At 35.7% G+C, this 18592-nt stretch overlaps 1 protein-coding gene across 1 annotated transcript in view; it reads left to right on the top strand.

Moving 5' to 3' along the window:
- Pola1 (DNA polymerase alpha 1, catalytic subunit) overlaps window positions 1–18592 on the top strand; it is a 299642-nt gene that overhangs the window by 110069 nt on the left and 170981 nt on the right. Inside the window, exons 27-30 of the mRNA XM_060376744.1 lie at window positions 9207–9239; window positions 9961–10053; window positions 11431–11636; window positions 13530–13662. Coding sequence (XP_060232727.1) covers window positions 9207–9239; window positions 9961–10053; window positions 11431–11636; window positions 13530–13662 — 465 coding nt within the window. The remainder of the gene's footprint in view (window positions 1–9206; window positions 9240–9960; window positions 10054–11430; window positions 11637–13529; window positions 13663–18592) is intronic.

Genomic DNA, 18592 nt, shown 5'->3' on the forward strand with positions numbered 1-18592 from the left:
GCTTTTTTTTTAATAAGGGAAATTGTACTATAGGTATGGATTAGACATGCCCAACTCAAAAGCTAGGGGCAAACCCCATTGAATGGGAGTGTTTATAATTTCATGGACACTCTGTGAATCCTAAAGAGCCAGAAATTTCTGTTCTGGTGACTCATTTGGGTAGCTTTAAGAGTACTTAAGTTTAAGCAAATTAAAGTTTCAAATTTGATGAAAAATAATGACCTTTTTCCTAGAAAAATAACAACATTCAAATCTTTGCTAGGAATTTTCAGGAATTTTTTTACTGACCTTAGGTTAATATCTCCTGCACAAGTTTCAGTCTTAACTTCTTTAGAGTTTATTTCTTTTTACAGGCAATTTAATATTTTAAAAATGTAAAGGCTCATACTTGAGCTCTTGTGTTGGTGAGCAGATTAGAGTCAAGTACACTTTAAAGCCATCTTTACAAGTTCTCCAGGGTCCTGTGTTAGATACATCCTCTTGGCATTACTCTTCTAGCAGAACTTGAACTTCTAAACCAAAGACTGAACTAAAGAAAGAGTGGAGAATAAGCATGTTGGTTGTGAAAGGGGATTTTTTTTTTTTAAAGTTAGAATGTGAATTGTTTTTTCTTTTTTTTTTTAGAGGACAAAAGTTTACATTAGAGATAAGTTGTAAGATGTGGAAGAGCTTCAGTTTAAAATTTGAAACCATAGTTGGTGATATTTTAGATTTTTGGATCAAAATTAGAGCACTGTCAAATTGTAGGGCAATAACTGAAACATACTAAAAAATATCATTAAGTGTGTCTTCTGGGGAATAAAAACCTTTCAGAAAGGTTCAGAAACCTTTCAGAAGTGTTTATTCAACATGTTTTATATTCTTTACAAATGCGTTATCAGAAGATCTAGCTAGCTTATGAGTTAAGGGTTTAAAGTAAGTCCTATTACCTGAAAGTGGATAGAAGAATATGCGTTCAGTTAAGTTTATAATTGCTGGGCATTTATTATTGGGCTAGAAATATATTTTTCTTGTTTATATAACATCCATTATGTTGGAAGATTCAAACTGATTCACTCTTCATTTCTTGTATATGTATTATATGTGTGTAGTGGAGGGGTTTTATAGAGATGAATGTTCTGTTTTATAATAGCTTTTTTTTTTAATGAACCATTGAGAATGTTCCTCATTTTATCATAACCTGATAATTATTTACTGAATTATTTATCGTTGCCAATAATTGTGTTAGGTTTATTTATGCCATGATCTATTCTGTAGCTTGTTTATAGCCTCTCTTACCTCTCATATGTTGGTGGACATGGGACAGGCATGCTCATTATTATCACTGGGTTAGCAAAGCAAGAGAAGACCTTTCTGATAGAATTATGTTCTTTATAAAAGGGATGGATATTAGGTAATAACCTTTATCAAATATTTATATGTCAGAAAGTGTACAAACTAAAGTATATACAATATTATGTTTAATGCCCTAGGAATTGTGAATTACTGTCTCTGTTTTGTACTTGAGAAATTATTGTTTGCTCTGAGTCATGTACTATTAAGCTTTGTATTTATGTTGCCTGTGTTAACATTCTTTAGAAAAACTGTACCGGTAAGTGGTAGGGCGGTTGCATTCGTAAGAATTTGCTCATGCAAATCGAGAAACCTGTGAGTATAACATTTGTTGAGCAGGTGGGCAAGTTGGAGACCCAGAAAGTGTTGACACTGTGATTAATATGAGAAGGCAGTCTGCAGCTGGAATCTCTTCTTTGGAAAGAGTCTCAGTCCTTGTCTTGAGGCCTTCAGCAAATTGGATATGGCAGCAATCTGCTTCACATAGAATTCACTGAGTCTTAATCCTATTGAAAAACACTTTCAGTGACATCTAGATTAATGTTCAACCAAATCTTTGAGTATCTTGGTGGAACCAAGATGACACATAGAATTACCCATGATATAGTTTAAACCACTGTGGGAAAACTGCATGTGTAAAGCATAGAAACAAAAAGAATATGAGCCAGGTTAATGTCCCCCACTTGGTAGGTAGAAGCAGGCAGATCTTTGAAGCTAGCCTGGTCTGCAAAGAGAGTTCCAGTCTAGCCACAGCTGCGTAATGAGACCTTGTTTTAAAAATAAAAGAACATGGTATGTTTAGAGACTGTATGGTACCTATTGCACTAAGGAGGCACCAAACATACTATGTTTAATGAACCTCAAATACGTGAAGAAGGGCTGGTTGAGGGCCAAATGTAGGAAACATTTGAAGAAAAGGCCTTAAGGAGATCATGAATCTTCGATCAAGTGAAGGATCTTAGATTTCACTTCAAGGAAGTATGTTTTAAAATGAATATTGGCAAAGTGTTGAGACTGACTTAGAAGGTACTGATGCTAGAGACAGACTGATGGGTGAGGGTTTGAAGGACTAGCAAAGAAATGCGAAGGAAGCTCCACATTGCAAACATCCAGTCTAGTATCGGGGTACATACTGGTTCATTGAACTTTGAAAGGAAGTTTGACCTTTGCCTGCTAAACATCTTTAGTGTACATCTTGTGGGGTAGCCTCTCATAACAAATAATTATCTGGACTAAAATATACATGACCACAGAGGAGGGCAATCCAACCAGTCCTGATGAGACCTGATAAACTAGGGTCAGATAGCCTCCTCCCCTATTAGTGGACTTGGAGAGGGGCATGGGAGGAGATGAGGGAGAGGGTATAGCTGGGATACAAGGTGAATAAACTAATTAAAAATTTTAATAAAAAATTTAAAAAAATATATATAAATTGTGCTGAGGCTGAGAAACTGTGACATATTTGTAGATGTGTAGCATACTTGCTGGAAGTAGAAAGGACAACAGAAGATATTGGGTATTTCTAAGTACTGCAAATAGAGACAGCCACCCACTTATGCTGTAGGCATAAAGCTATATAGACAGTTTGTGAGCACTAAAATGTTAGTTATTTTACAATTAATAGTCTTCAAAGGCAACCTAAGATAATGGAAATATACCCTTGTGGTTAGTGTTGCTATTTTTTGTTGGATGTATTAGTGTCTTCCTTTCCTAATACTACAGAGGCAAGTGTGTTTCAGAAATAAAACAACCAAATCTAGTGAAGAGACACTTATGCACGTCAAAATTGGAATTCTAGATTTTTAGATTTGGAGATAATCCCAGCCTCTTTGTTTAATCAACAGTGAAGATCCAGAGTAACTAGCAATTGGCAATTTAAATCAGGTCTCAAGTTTTTGACCTCTCATTTTTTTTTTTAAAGTTAGTGTTTGTGTAATGTTTTATTTTTACAGAATGTGTTCTTAGCACATAGTTCTTTGTATCCCTATCCAGCTCAGGGAAGTAGGTACTAAGAATACCCCAGTTTTAAAGAAAATAAAATTAATCTTAATAGCAGTAAACAACCTATCATAAAAGCAGTAATTGTTAGATAGAAAACAGAATGCTTATTAAGCTCACAGCCCCTATTTTTAAGCTCTTCATGGAGAACACACATGTAAAAATTGAGATTAAAAAAGAAGAGAGAAAATGCAATCTAATAACATATGCTTAAAATAAATGTTCATTAAGTGGAAAAACTGTAACACTGGGTCTTGCTTGGAAATTGCTGAAATATAGACTAGGAAACACTTAAATGATGCCTGGATTACCAAATATCATAGTATTTATATTTCTTCCACTTTTTTCCTTTCCTATCATTGAAAAATCCTTCATTTTGCTACCCCTGTTGTGCTAATGTTTAAGATTTTCCAGTTATTTCTAATTCTGTGTTATTAGTAGCCTTTTAGATTTCAGTATTCATTCTCTTCATGGATTATTTGTTTGGAATTTGACCTTATACAATATTTCATTAGTATGATGGATTTTCATATGTTTAACACATAGATTATTCATTAATGTGGGTTTCTTGTTAGTAGGTATTATTATAGAAGACATAACCTTCGGAGTAGGACCTTGAAAGTTCTTGACTGAAAACCTGATGCCTTCAATTATTTAATGTTAATGAACACTATTAATTAACCTGTGACAACAGCTAAAAACATTTCGTAAATTTTGAATATTTTGCAACACAACAGTATTCTTTTGAAAGAAAATATAAATAAATACCCAGGTGTCCTGCTGGGCATGTTAGGAGAACCTATAAATACACATGTCAATAGTAGTCTTAGGTTGCTGCTATTGTAAACCTTTGTGTAGAAAACTTGTACTTTCTGCTTAGTAAACTGCATATTGTAAGTGTATTCTTGAACAAACCATTTCCTTTTAAAACCCTTTTTTTTTTTTAATTTTAAGTTTCATTTCTAGCTTTACCACCTTTTTCCTGCCATAGAGGCTCAGATTTGGGTTAAAATACCTTTTGATATTATTTTAATTATTGCTTTTCCCACCCCTACCCCTTTCCTATTTCCCCCTCCTCTTTCCTTCTAACCGCACTGTTCTGCAAAGCCTGCAATGATTGATATGATGGCAGTGCTGTCATTCTTTTTAACCAAAAAAAAGTCATTTTTGTTCTAGTTATTTTAATAGAGTCCCATTAAAGATGTATTGCTGACTGAAATATCGGCATGAAGGGCTCTCACTGAGCTGAGCCCAGGAATTAAGAAGTCAGGAAATCGGCTGCTGCATTGCAAGAGAGCCTTGTGTGACACCGAATCTCCTGATTGGGGAGATCATTACTGCTATTATGACTCGACTTGCGTAGGAATTTTAAATTCCATCTGAATGTCAGTAATAACCCTCTTAGCAAATTATCCTGAATAAAATCACGAAGGCATTTTATATAATAGGTGTTGAATTACTGGATAGATTTGCTAATTAAATACTCTTTGTTCTGCTGCAGTTGACATTACAGGGTAAGATCTTGAACAATTATTCTCAACAGCTGTACTTTGTTAAGGGAAAAATTAACCACAAAGTTTATTTTTTTACACTTGAAGTTGGCAGATTTTTGAAATGTGCTTGAAAAAAATTCCATCATCCAATTGGTAATGAGTAGCTAAATATGCAGGTGTTGCTGTGAAATCAGATAGCTGCAGACTCCCTTATTAATACATTTTGCAATCTTTTAGATTCCTGTTTGCTGGCCACTGGTTCTTACAAAATGATTTTCTGTCAGAATAGTTAGGCTTTTCACTTTGAAGTGAATTTATGAATCTTGTATTCACTGTACCTTGTGTCCAGTAGATTTTTCTGGATACCAGTTGCTATTTTTAAAAATGCCTTTTTTCAATGGAGAAAACACCTGTAATGTATAAGTTTTTTATTATTAGCTTCTAGGACATTCATATGGGTTGGCTTTTCTAATAAGGCTCTGGGACACAATGAAAAGAAAATGAATCCAGTGGTTCTGCCTCTAGGTCAGGCACGGAACTATAACTTCTGAGTCAAACACAATTCTAGATCTTCAGGTAAAGTCTCAGAGCTTTATTTTTCTCTTTTGTCACATGGGTCTTGTGAAACTACCTACCATTTAAGATCATTCATCTCTCACTCTCCAGTTATTCACTAGTGGTCCCTCTGTTAGATGCTAAATCGGATCCAACAGTAGATCTCTCCTCAATGAGCAGTTTGATTTGACGCCTGGGCCGAAGGCAGCCTTTGGATGATCTTGTTCATTAATACTTGGATAAGCATTGGACTCTGTAGGTCACCAGCGTATCCACTTGTCAAGCTGCTTAGTGGGGAAGCACAAGAGATAGTGGTCGGTATAGTTACAGTTTGTCTAACACTACATTGGATAAATTGAAGAGTTGCAGACTGTAGTGAGAACTTTGATTTGAGGCCATTGTCACCAGTTCTTGGTAGAAAGCACTGGAGAATATGATGGCTGAAACTACCCACTAAAATTAGTATAGTTTCTGTAGAGAGTTTAGTGGGCTATTTTTTTAATGATAAAACATTGACCCAATAAGTTCACTTGGAGGAGTTGAAATATGATTTATAATGGCAAAGATTAGAAATAAACTATGTGTACGAATAGAACATTAATTGAATAAATTACTATCTCTTACTATAATAGAGTATTAGATAGTCATTAAAATAAATAGGTAGTTTATGTATGAATTTAGAATCATCTCTAAAATGAAAATATTAGTTGACAAAAGCTTTTTGTAGCACAGTCTTGGCAGCAGCAACAGCAGCAACGGAGCCCAAACCAGTCAAAGGTTTATGCCTCCAGAGTGGGAAAAATAGTTTTGCTAACAACCTTCAGATCAGGCTTGGAAATAATTGAGTCTGTGGCAGATTAGAGTGGAGGTGATTGATAAAAGTTGCTAGGTCATGCTCAGGGATGACAGCATAGATTTGTTGAATATTGTGAGAGAAGAGAAACAGAAATTGGATACTAAGAATATAGTGAAAATTTGACAATTTTCCTGTGCTAATTTGTCATTTGCAGATAGCAGTTACCTTAGTTACCTGGGGAGCTGTTGGAGCTGACCATTGTGATGAGAGTAGCTGAGTCTTTTAAGAAGGTGGAGATGAACCTTTAAGAAGTAGTTCATCCTCTCTGTAATTAACTTGGGCCAATCTCATTATTTCCTTTTCTCCCCGAAAAAAATTGTTGGGTATATTCCTACATTGCATTGTCCCATAATTTAATTTTAGTGACTATTAGAAAAATAACTGAGATTACTGTGGGACCTACTAGTCACCTGCCACACAGTTTTGGTTGCTTGTCATATCTAAGTTCTGGAGGTGTGAACATGGTCTTGGGCCTCCTGAAGCTAGTGGTCTAATTGTGGAGGGGTAACAGTCATTAATAGTTCAGTGCATCCTTCAGTTACTAGAGAAACAGCAAGCATAGGTATATGAGATCATTCTAGGCTGGGATGGTCAGCTCCGGCTTTATGGGGAAAAAGTTTGGTTTAAGCTAAATTTGTAAATTGTAACCATGGTCAGAGGACTGGGAAAGAAATTCTGCTATGTGGGTGAAGGCAAGAAAAGATGAACCTCTAATACGGTACCTATTCAAAGACTGTCAAGTGTAGGTTTTCTTTTCCAGCTAGAGGTTTTGTGAAGGAAATAACAGCTGTATAAATAGAGTTGCGGTTTAGGTGTAGTTATAGTTTTGGCTTGATCTGGGAGACTTTGAAAACATTTTAGGAATTAGTCCTGATTCATTCAAATTGGTAAGCCCTAAGAAGAGTTGCTTTACAGGTGGCATTCAGCAGTAACCGCATAACCCTGGGAGTCAGGTGCTTTCTCAGCATGCTAGTTTTGAACCTTCTGGCGTGGTCCTTCATGGTCACCATGATGCCTGTTGTTGCTTACCCTCAATCTATAAGGCTGGTTTTGTTTTCTTTTAATTCTCATGAGGAGCCAAAGCCTTTTGCAAAAGTTGCCTAGAGGACTTCTTACTTTTGATCAGCCAGGGTCAAGTTGTCATATGAACATATCTAAATAGGTAATGTTGCCAGAATGGAATTACTGTGTTTTTCTTGGACCATTCTTAAGAATCATCTTGGGAACTCTTTTAAACTTTGGTGAAAGATATTCTGGACCAGTTATTGGATGAGGGGGAATGTTTTGGGGAGAGAAAAAGTAGAACCATGTAATAAATTTTAGAAAGCCAGTACTCTTGCACAGTAGTTCTCCATACTAGAATCAGGGAGAGTTTTACACCAGTAACAAGCTCTGGAGGCATTTCTACTTTAGCTATTTAAAGATCCTTATGTATATAATTCCACTATATAGCCCACATAAAAACTACTGGTTTAGCTTAATCAGAATTCACCATGACTCCACAAGGCATGGAAGCCACTAAGAACTTTTGGACATCTGAACAAAGTTGAGTAATAATGAGAAAGGTAGTGAGCAATGAAGAAGGGCAGTGATGGATAGCTGTATAAGATGCTTCAAAGACAAGTATGCTTGTCTTTGTACTTTTTGTCTCTGTACTATGGAGGACAGGAAAGACTCCAGTGAAACCTTGGGATTTAAGTTAGTTGACCAAGTAAGAGAAACAAACATGAATGAAAGCAACCTTTTATCTGGCTCACTGGAAAAAATGACATCTGTTTTAGAGGGATGCATGAAGAATGAGTGATACTGGAGTAGCAATTAAGTATGGAGTGATTAAACCTTCTGTCCTGGAGCCAGAGTGCCTATAGTTTTGTACGCTTGTTCTGCTGTGACAAGGAGAGAGAAAATACTTTGTCATTTGGCAGCTAACAAATGGGAATGTTAGTAGTAGCTACCTCTTAGAGATCTTCAAGAAAGAAATTAGACAATGCAGGAGGTGCTCTCAGTATAGTATCTTGCAGATGATTTGATATCTCTTTGCATCTGTCTCTAGTCTCAATACATCATATTATTATTCCTTCAGAGTCTTTCACATATTAAATATGATGCTTCTGATAGGGTCTAATGTAACTTATATATGCTTTTGTCTGTGTATATGTTATTTCATGTTTTATAGTCTGTAGCCATGTGGGCCTGTGAGCAGACCCATTTATAATTAAATGTCTTTTTTCACTTACTGTTTATTGAAAGCCATCATTTTACTGGGCACTCTATTAACTTAGGCCATACCTGTAAGGAATTTAGTCGGGAAAAGAATTTTAAATTAAATGTATTACTTTCTTTTACAACTTTTAAGATTCTGAATATGGGTATGATTTTGCTAGATTTTAAGTGCTATAAAGCTTTTATTGGTCATACAGTTCTATTAAAATATTAATACTGAGAATAAGTGACCTTCCCATATTATTAAAAGGCATCTTATTATACATGTTTATTAAAGATACTGGCTCTTTGACCTCCCCACCCCCGAAGGGAGGAGCAGTCCTGCTAGGCCACAGAGGAGGGCTTTGCAGTCAGTCCCGAAGATACCTGATAAAACAGGATTGAATCAATGGGGAGGAGGTCCCCCCCCCCATCAGTGGACTTGGAAAGGGGCGCAGTGGAGATGAGGGAGGGAGGGAGGGACTGGGAGGGAATGAGGGAGCAGAACACGGCTGGGATACAGAGTTAATAAAATGTAACTGATAAGAAAAAAATAAAATTAAAAAAAAGAAATATAGATATATATTGGCTTGCGTGTTTTTACTAAGCATAGAGACAAACTTAGATTATATTGATGTTACTGTTATTTGAGACTGGTAGTGATACATTCAAGAGCTTTAAAGATATTTGGAAATTAGAAATCTCTTGTTTCTGTATTTATGCCTTTATTATTTTGTAACATATTAATGTTGACCTTTTATTTTATTTAGATTTTGCTGCATACAAAAGAGATGGTACAAAAGGTAATGCTGAGCAATTTCATTCTAAAACAACTCTTAGATATCATACCAGGTGACATTTTTGTATTCAAGAAAAATTATAACCCAAACATACTGAAAATTGTGTTTTAGGATGCCTAGTTTACATTTATAATGGATAATAGCTTTTTCCTGTATCAGCAACTGATATGATCTACCCCCTGCTTGAAGCCTGTATGTGTTTCAGGCAAATTAGTAATGGTACTAATTAGAGTTTATTTCCATGCCATTGTACTTACATGCTGTAGTGTTGTTTGTTATGATTGATTTTTTTGGCATATTCTAATAAATACTGTATGAGAATTTAATAAATGTTTGTGCCCTAGAATTTTTTAAGTCCATATTTTAGTATCTGCTATGAACACTAAGCACACGGCACAAAGGTTAACTATAGGTCCTGTTTCTTAGCCTTATTCTTATTTTTATTAAATTCACTATTTTGTTTAAATTGAAACTACAGTTAATTCTTCCAGCATTTTTAGAAGAAAATTGGGGGAAGGTTTTCTTAATCTTGAACTGCTTGCATTTCTAGTTCATGAAGGGCTTAGAATTCAATTATGCACCCTGGTAGTGCTGATAGTAAGTAAAATGACCTGTGAACTCTCAGGGGCACCTCTAGTCTCTAGTACTAGAAACCTTTACTTTCATTGTGCATAATGATCGTTGGGTTTTGTTACTAATTTTTATACTTTTTGGCTTTTATTAGATGAATCTTGAAGTTATTTATGGAGATACAGATTCAATTATGATAAATACCAATAGCACCAATCTGGAAGAAGTATTTAAGTTGGGAAACAAGGTGAGATAATATAATGATTGCTTATTTTACCTGTGTTTGTGAGTTCTGTGTTTAGCACAGTAAGTACAATAAGTTCATGTGTTATATACATGTGTATACTTTTGAATATAGTAAGTTTGGTGTCACTAAATTTTTTATTCTCTTAATTTTCCTTATATTCTAATTTGTTTGAGGGTAAAATTTAGAGGCAGTTGGTTTTCTTAAAAAGTAGATACAATTTTTCCTTTGAAAAAGTTTAAATGTAGTCACAATAGAACTTCAACATACACCCATCAGGACGGCTAAGATCAAAAACTCAAATGATAATACATGTTGGAGAGGATGTGGAGAAGGGGGAACCCTTCTTTATTGCTGGTGGGAATGTAAACTTGTACAACCACTTTGGAAATCAATCTGGTGCTTTCTTGGACAATTAGGAATAGTGCTACCTCAAGACCTTCACATAATTTCCCATACTTATGTATTTTCTGGAGTTAAGAGATCAGTCCTATCCATTATTTTGATGGAATTATAGCATTTTTGTTATGGTCTTTTTTTGTTGATTAAAAAAAATATTTTATTTTTGAGATAAAGTCTTGCTATGTAGCACAAGCTGGTCTTGAACTTTGTTACTACCTCAAATTAACTTCAGTATTTACATCATCCTGCCTCAGCTTCCCAAATTGTTTAGATCTTTATTTTTTTATTAGTGTATATTCAGTGTACATACTTCTGAATTTTATGCAGGCATTGTCATAGATGTTTATAATGTAGTTTGGGCATGTTTTGCATAGCCTCCTACCTACAAAATGTGAGTTAATCCCCTTTGTTCTCTTAGATACTGTTGTTTCTACTTTTTGTCATAAGATTTTATATGTATATGTGTAAAATATAGAATCTACAAATGAGAGAAGACATGTAATAATTGTTTTTTTGAGTCTGACTTACCTAGACAAATATGAAAACTTGTTGTTGTATCCATTTTTACACATACATTTAATTTCATTCTTGTTGGCTAGGAAGAAATTCATTGTATATAGGTATACTGAATGGTATTTTATCTGTTCCTCTGTTGGTGAACACCTCGGCTCATTTCATAACTAAGTTATTATTTATAGTGCTACAGTAAATATTTATGACCCAGTAGCTCTGTGGTATTCTGATTTAGAGTCTTCCCAGTAAGTATCAGAAAGTGATGTTAAGATCTGATTTTGTTCTATTTTTCAATGTTTTTAAAATGTGCCGTAAATAGTTCCATGTTATATAAGTTGAACAATAACTTTTAATTGTATGTGCTTTCAAGTTTTGTTTAGGTTAACTCTTGGTAACTTATAACATGTCTACCTTTTTCCTGTTAGGTGTTTGAGACTCTGACAGTAATATTTGAAATTTTCACAGGTTAAAAGTGAAGTGAATAAATTGTACAAACTGCTTGAAATAGATATTGATGGTGTTTTCAAGTCTCTGCTATTGCTGAAGAAAAAGAAATATGCCGCTCTGGTTGTTGAACCAACATCAGATGGGAATTACATTACCAAGCAGGAACTGAAAGGATTAGATATAGTTAGAAGAGACTGGTGTGATCTTGCCAAGGAAACTGGAAAGTGAGTTTAGCTTTTTATTGTTTTTATTTTTCTTCAAAATTTTGTTTAAAAAAATCTAGGTGCTATCAGAAGTGCCTTTGAGTCTGTCAAGCATAACTATACAACTTCATTCTTTGTTATTATTATTATTGCATATTATAAGTAGAATTTTACAGTTAGATTAAAAGTTAGATAAAGCTAAATTTACACAGTAAGAAATACTGTAGATAAAAGATAACCTCTCATGGTGAGAGTAAATCTTTATACCTGAGATCCTTAGAGAGATGACTTTTTTTAATTTCTCTTTTTAAAATTGTTGTATCCTGAATCCCTAGATCCTAATTATATACTTAATTTTTATGATTTCCCTGTTAAGTAGCTTAAAATGTGTGATTTAAAAGTGGGCCACGGAATGAGCCTTTATTCCCATATCAGTTGTATATAAAATATTTTTTTGTTTGTAGTCAACATTCAAGTATAAGGTATCCATTCGAAAATTTAATGCTTAGACACGTCATATGCCATCTTTCATATATATCTAGATTAGTTCTGAAAACAGAAATTTTCCTTTATGTCTCAATTTAAAATTACTTTTAATGTTTTTTTAAATATCAGCGTTTTATACTGATTTTCCAACTTCCCTTCTGCTTGCAACTTGAGAAATTGAGCTAATGTTGCTTCTACAAAGCTACTCATGATTAGGCAAAGTTAATCATCTAAATTATAGGTCATGGCTTTTCTTTTAAGAAATGTGGTTTGAAATGCCTCATTGACTCCAAGTATACCTGAAGATGAAACTATTTTGTATAGGCTGTCGATTAGACCGTTCTCTTTAGCTTTGTGTTTTCTAAGAAAAGATGCATCAAAATACAAGTAAATTTCTCTGAGTTAGAAATGTATTAGTAATTAAAGCTATACAAATGTTTTTGTCAGGATTCTTTTTCTGACAAATTGTAAAACAGCTATCAAACTTTCCATTTTCTCAGAAATGGACAAAATATTGGCTTTTTTCTTTTTCTTTTTTGTTAGGCTTTGTAGAATAATATGAAAATTTTGAGAGGTAGCATGATGGTAGAGAACACTGAACAATTTTTAATGAAGCTGAAGAAAGAAGAGTTTGATATCTTTGATTCCCCCCATTTTTAGTTTATAATTTTTATATGTATCAGTGTTTTGCAAGCATGTGTCTCTCTGTACCAGGGACTAGAGTTGTGAGCTGTCATGTGGGTGCTAAGTATTGAACCTGGGTTCTCTGGAAGAGCAAGAACTCTTAATTATTGAGCCAATTTTCTATTCTCTTAGATTTATTCTTAAGTTTAGTTAAAGAGCTTTATGTTTTTTCTCACCTAGCTAAACAGTCATCTTGGGTGGACATGCTATCTTTATGCCAGAAATACTATCTTGTTGCTTTAGGAATAAAGATAAAATTTATCATGTTTAGAATATGATTGCTTAATCATATAAACTCTGATGGCACACATTTTTCTCTGTTGTATATTGCATAAAGTGTTAGCTGTCAAAAAGAGTAGAACTGGAATTCCTAGGTTAGTAAAGTTGTGGTAGAGTTAATATTTCAAAACAAAACAGTGGGGACTGGGGAGGTGACTTAGTGGTTAAGAACACTTGTTGCTCTTGCAGAGGACCTGGGTTTGATTTCTCGCAACAACTATCCTTAACTCCAGTTTCAGGAAACCCCATACCTTCTTCTGATCTCTGCCTATACCAGAAACACATTTGATCTGCAGACATACATGTGGGCAAAACACTCATAAACATAAAATAAAATTGTCTTTTAGACACTAACCCTCATATTAACTCTTACCATAGCTCTTGTCCACATGCCAATCTAGTGACTTGTTGGTCTTTTCTTTAATGTCATATGATACAAAAAATCACATTTTTTTCTTTACACAGCTTTGTCATTGGCCAGATTCTTTCTGATCAAAGCCGGGACACCATTGTGGAAAACATTCAGAAGAGGTTAATAGAAATTGGAGAAAACGTGTTAAATGGCAGTATCCCAGTGAGCCAGTTTGAAATTAACAAGGTAAATGTAGCATTTATTGCTGAGCATAGCTGCTGTCATATGTTTTTCTCTCCTTCAGATAGTTGAAGAACCACCTCATCCTTGTAGTTTAAATAAATTGTAGCTGGTGGTGGAAGCTGCTTAACAACTGCCTCACAGATTGAACATTAGCATAGTTTTTCCAGCCACAGGTGCTACCACAGCTGCCACAGACGACCTCTCTCTCCTTTTTATTTCCAGACATTTTATGGAGTGATTTAGCTTATGTGTCAGGGCCCAGAGAATTTTTTTCATAGTCCTCTAAAGTAATAGTTGTTTGACACATATATCTGTTCATTCATATCCATTCTTATATTTTCACTTAGTCCCTCTTCCTCCCTCCCTTCTACTCCCTCTCCCCTGTCTTCTTGCCTCTCTCCTGCTGTTCCCACCCCCATATGTGTATGTGTATGTTACTTCACAGATGGTGATCCTTAGGGTATCTGTAACCAAAAGGCACAGATTTAGTTAAAGTTAAGATAATGGTAACTATTCTGTATATCTAAGGCACCTGTGCATCTTAAAACAAATCCATATCTTAACATTATGGGTATGGATATTTTTCTTATCTAATTTGAAAAACAAAAATTTGATTTCCAAATTAGTGTGTAATAAACAAGATGGTAGGTTGATAGGTTTTCTTCATATTTAAAACAAATAACCTTACATATTCAGAAGCTAATTTTCAAATACCACCTTACCAATTTTGTGATAGATTTCTTTGTCAGAGCTCATAAAAAAAAAAAAATAACGAGAAAGAATCCAATGAAGACAATAAGTAGAATTTTTTGAATGAAAACTCATTCATACTACTTCTATGTTAAAGTAGATTGTCATTTTCATATTTCTGAACATTTGAAGTTATATTTTATATTGTTAGAGTTGCTTTTTCTTTTATTTAGAAACTTGTATTTGAGACAGCAGGATCTTATGTAGCTCAGACTAATTTTTAATCCTGTATATACTTGAGGCTGGCCTTGGACACATTTATACCTTTATTCTTCTTTTAATTAGATTTATTTGTATTCTGCATACAGTATCTGTGGCTGGTTGTTGTCTACCTTCCTCCAAACATGGCTGTCCATAACAGGAGCGTCCAGGCACATGTTTAAAAGAATCATTCCAAGCATGAGTATATTATTGACAAAATAACGCTACAATGCATCTTCAGGGATTGTGTCCTTACACTGTTATCATCTCATATTGTAGTGTGCAAGAAGAACATTAGTCAAGAATATAATGACATCTCTGGGTTTACATTAATACATTTTTATTTTCCTTTTGTTTGTTTTTAAAACAAGGTCTCACTCTGTATTTATGGCTGTCCTGGAACTTTTTATGTAACCCAGGCTGACCTCAAACTCCTGGAGATCCATTTGCCTCTGCCTCCTCAGTGCTGCGATTAAAAGAATCTACTACCATGCCAAGCAAAGGTGACTGGAGTCTGCATGGGCCAGGAAAAAAAATATTGTTTTACTTGTTTTATTATTAAAATTTTCAAACAGATAAATGTGAAAGAATCGTATCTCATCTCTAGTAGCAATTGCTGAGTTTCAGTAATTGTCATCTTATGGTGAGATTATTATTATCATCAGTAAGGGATAAGACTTGATGTGTAGTGTTAGTAAAAGCTGTACACCTTATGGTTTCTATTCACTTAATGCCTCTGTCTGAGTGTGTGTATGTGCGTCACATGCGTGAAGGGGCTCTAGGAGCACAAAAGAGGATGCCAGATCAGAGAAGTGGAATTACTGGCAGTTGTGAACTGTCATGCTAGTGCTAGGAATCAAACTTGGTTCTTCTGCCATCTGTATAGTCTAGAGTGTGTTTCCTTGTGAGAGCAGAGCAGACACTTGACTTTTCTGCTGTATTGAACTTTTTATTTATTTGCTTATTTGGTTGTCTTTTACATTTTATTCACTTTGTATCCTGGCTTTAGCCCCTTCCCTTGTCTCCTCCCTGTCCCACCCATCCTCCCTCTTCTCCCCCTGTTCCCCTTTCTTAGTCCACTGAGAGGGGAAGACTTCCTCACCTTCTATCTGAACGTATACTATCAGGTCTCATCAGGACTGGCTACATCATCTTCCTCTGTGGCCTGGCTAAGCTGCAGCCCCCCAGGGGGGAGGTGATCAAAGAGCCAGCCACTGAGTTCATGTCAGAGATAGCCCCTGCTTCCCTTACTAGGGAATCCACTTGGAAACTGAGCAGTAGCCCATGGGCTACATCTGAGCAGTGGTTCTAGGTCCTCTTCGAGCAAGGTCCTTGGTTAGAGTATCGGTCTCTGCAAAGATCTCTGGGCCTGGGTTTTTTGCTCTGTTGGTCTCTTTCTGGAATTCCTGTCCCTTCCAGGTGTTTCTATCTCCCTCTTTTTCCGTAAGGTTTCCTGTACTCTGCCCAAAGTTTGGCTATGAGTCTGAGGGTATCCCTTCCGTATCCTGGTGGCTAGAATCTTTCAGAGGCCCCATGTGGAAGGCTCCTGTCCTATTCTTTGTCTTTTCCTACTTCTTATGTCTATTCTGTTTTTTGAGGTTTCAGCCTCTTCCTTACGGTCCTTCTTGTTTGGCTTCTGTAGGACTATACATTTTTATATGTTTATCCTATACTATATGGTTAATATCCACTTACAAGTGAGCATATACCATGTGTGTCTTTCTGCTTCTGGGTTACCTCACTCAGGATGATCTTTTCTGGTTCCATCCATTTGCCTGCAAATTTCATGATTTACTTGTTTTTAATTGCTGAATAATATTCCATTGTGTAAATGTACCACAATTTCTATATCCATTCTTCAGTTACATCTGGGTTGTTTCCACATTCTGGCTATTACGAATAAAGCTGCTACAGACATGGTTGAGCAATTGTCCTTGTTGTATAGTTGAGCACATTTTGGATATATGCCCTGGAGTAGTACAGCTGGATCTTGAGGTAGCACTATGGCTGATTTTCCGAGAAAGTACCAGATTGATTTCCAAAGTGGTTGTAAAAGTTTACTTTCCCACTGACAATGGAGGAGGGTTCCCCTTTCTCTACAACCTCTCCAGCCTGCAACATCCCTTGAGTTTTTGATTTTAGCCAATCTCATGGTTGTAAGGTAGAATCTCAGTGTCGTTTTGATTTGCATTTCCCTGATAACTAAGGACATTGATCATTTCTTTATGTGTTTTTCTGCCATTCGATATTCCTCTGCTGAGAATTCTGTTTAGCTCTGTACTCCATTTTTTAAATTGGATTACTTGGTTTGTTGGTGTTTAACTTCTTGAGTTCTTTATAAATTCTGGATATTAGCCCTCTGTCAGATATAGAGTTGGTGAAGATCTTTTCCTAGTCTGTAGCAAGTGGGTATTTTATCCGTGTTTGACATTGTGGATTGATTATTTGTTGGTTGATTCCCTGAATTATGCATACATTAAAGTGGGTGTATTTCAAGGACACTGTCAAAAAGCACATTAAAGTATTCCTACTTCATTCAGATTAAAGTAGTTCTTATTTATTGGGAAGTTGTCAGGTTCACAGAAGTGGAAACTTCTTGAGAATGGACTGTTGAAAGATTCTGTAGCTGTTTTTACTAAAGTTTGAATTAGGCTTACAAGGTTGAATTTGATATTATCTATTGTCAGATTGATTTTTTTCTTCAAGTAGCAGGTTTTACTTAGTTTTGGCTTTTTGTTTTGAGAAACTGTTGATCCAATGTCAAAATAACTAGTTTCCCTACCATTCTATCAAGTAAAAATTCTTTGTAAATAGGAGTTAGTTTAGCCTGTAATTCAAGTAGTTGCACAAATAATTTTCTTAGCGTTACCTTCTTTCTTCATTTTTGCCTTATGTATTCATTATGTTTAATCATGCAAAACAGACTTGTTCTCAATGTTCTCAAAAACTTTTAGTTTTTGAAATTACTAACTTTGCTAGACATGGTTCATGCTTGAAATACCAGCGTTCAAAATGTTGAGGCAGGAGGATTGCCTCAAGTGTTTAGCCAGCCTGGACCGTACAGTGAGTTCCAAGTGAACTTGGGCTACAGAGGAGGACTGCTCCCTCAGAGTTACTAGATTTTACTGCTTAGTGAAGAATGTTCTCAAGTGAAAGTGCCTTGCTGTGCTGGTGGAAAGAATGCAGTGACTGTTAGTACAACTTGGGATTCGTATTTTTTAATTTTTATTTTTTATATTAATTACAGTTTATTCAATTTGTATCCCAGCTGTAGCCTCCTCCCTCATTCCCTACCAATCACCCTCTCTCCCTCATCTCTTCCCATGCCCCCCTCCAAGTCCACTGATGGGGGAGGTCCTCCTCCCTTTCTGACCCTAGCATATCAGGTCTCATCAGGACTGGCTGTATCCTCTTCCTCTGTGGCCTGGTAAGGCTGCTCTGCCCCCGCCCTCTGCCCCTCAAGGGGTGGTGATCAAAGAACCAGCCACTGAGATCATTCCAGACAGTACCTGTTACTAGAGAACCCACTTGGATACTGAGCTGCCATTGGCTACATCTGAGCAGGGGTTCTAGGTTATCTCCATGCCTGGTCCTTGGTTGGAGTATCAGTCTCAGAAAAGACCCCTGTGTCCAGATTTTTTTTTGGTTCTGTTGCTCTCCTTGTGGATATTGGAAGAAGGAGAAAACAGGAAACAGGCTTATTATAGAGGTCCTCTGAAAGACTTTACCCAGCAGTGTGTCAAAGCAGATGCTGGTATTCCTAGTTTTCAGGCATTAACAGTTCTATAGTTTTCCTCCTATGTCATCAGCACAAATAACATTGTTAGAAAGTAACTTTCTCCTGCCTGGTGCTGTTTCTGCTTTTGTTGTTTGCACTTTCTGTTACAAATTCATTGCTTAAGTTGACATTCAGAGTAAATTCAGTGCTGTGGTGTATTGGAGATTTATTTAGTCAGAGAAGCCTTTGAGAAACAGATCATTA

Source organism: Meriones unguiculatus (genome assembly GCF_030254825.1).
Source record: "Meriones unguiculatus strain TT.TT164.6M chromosome X unlocalized genomic scaffold, Bangor_MerUng_6.1 ChrX_unordered_Scaffold_30, whole genome shotgun sequence".
In the NCBI taxonomy this organism is placed as follows: domain Eukaryota; kingdom Metazoa; phylum Chordata; class Mammalia; order Rodentia; family Muridae; genus Meriones; species Meriones unguiculatus.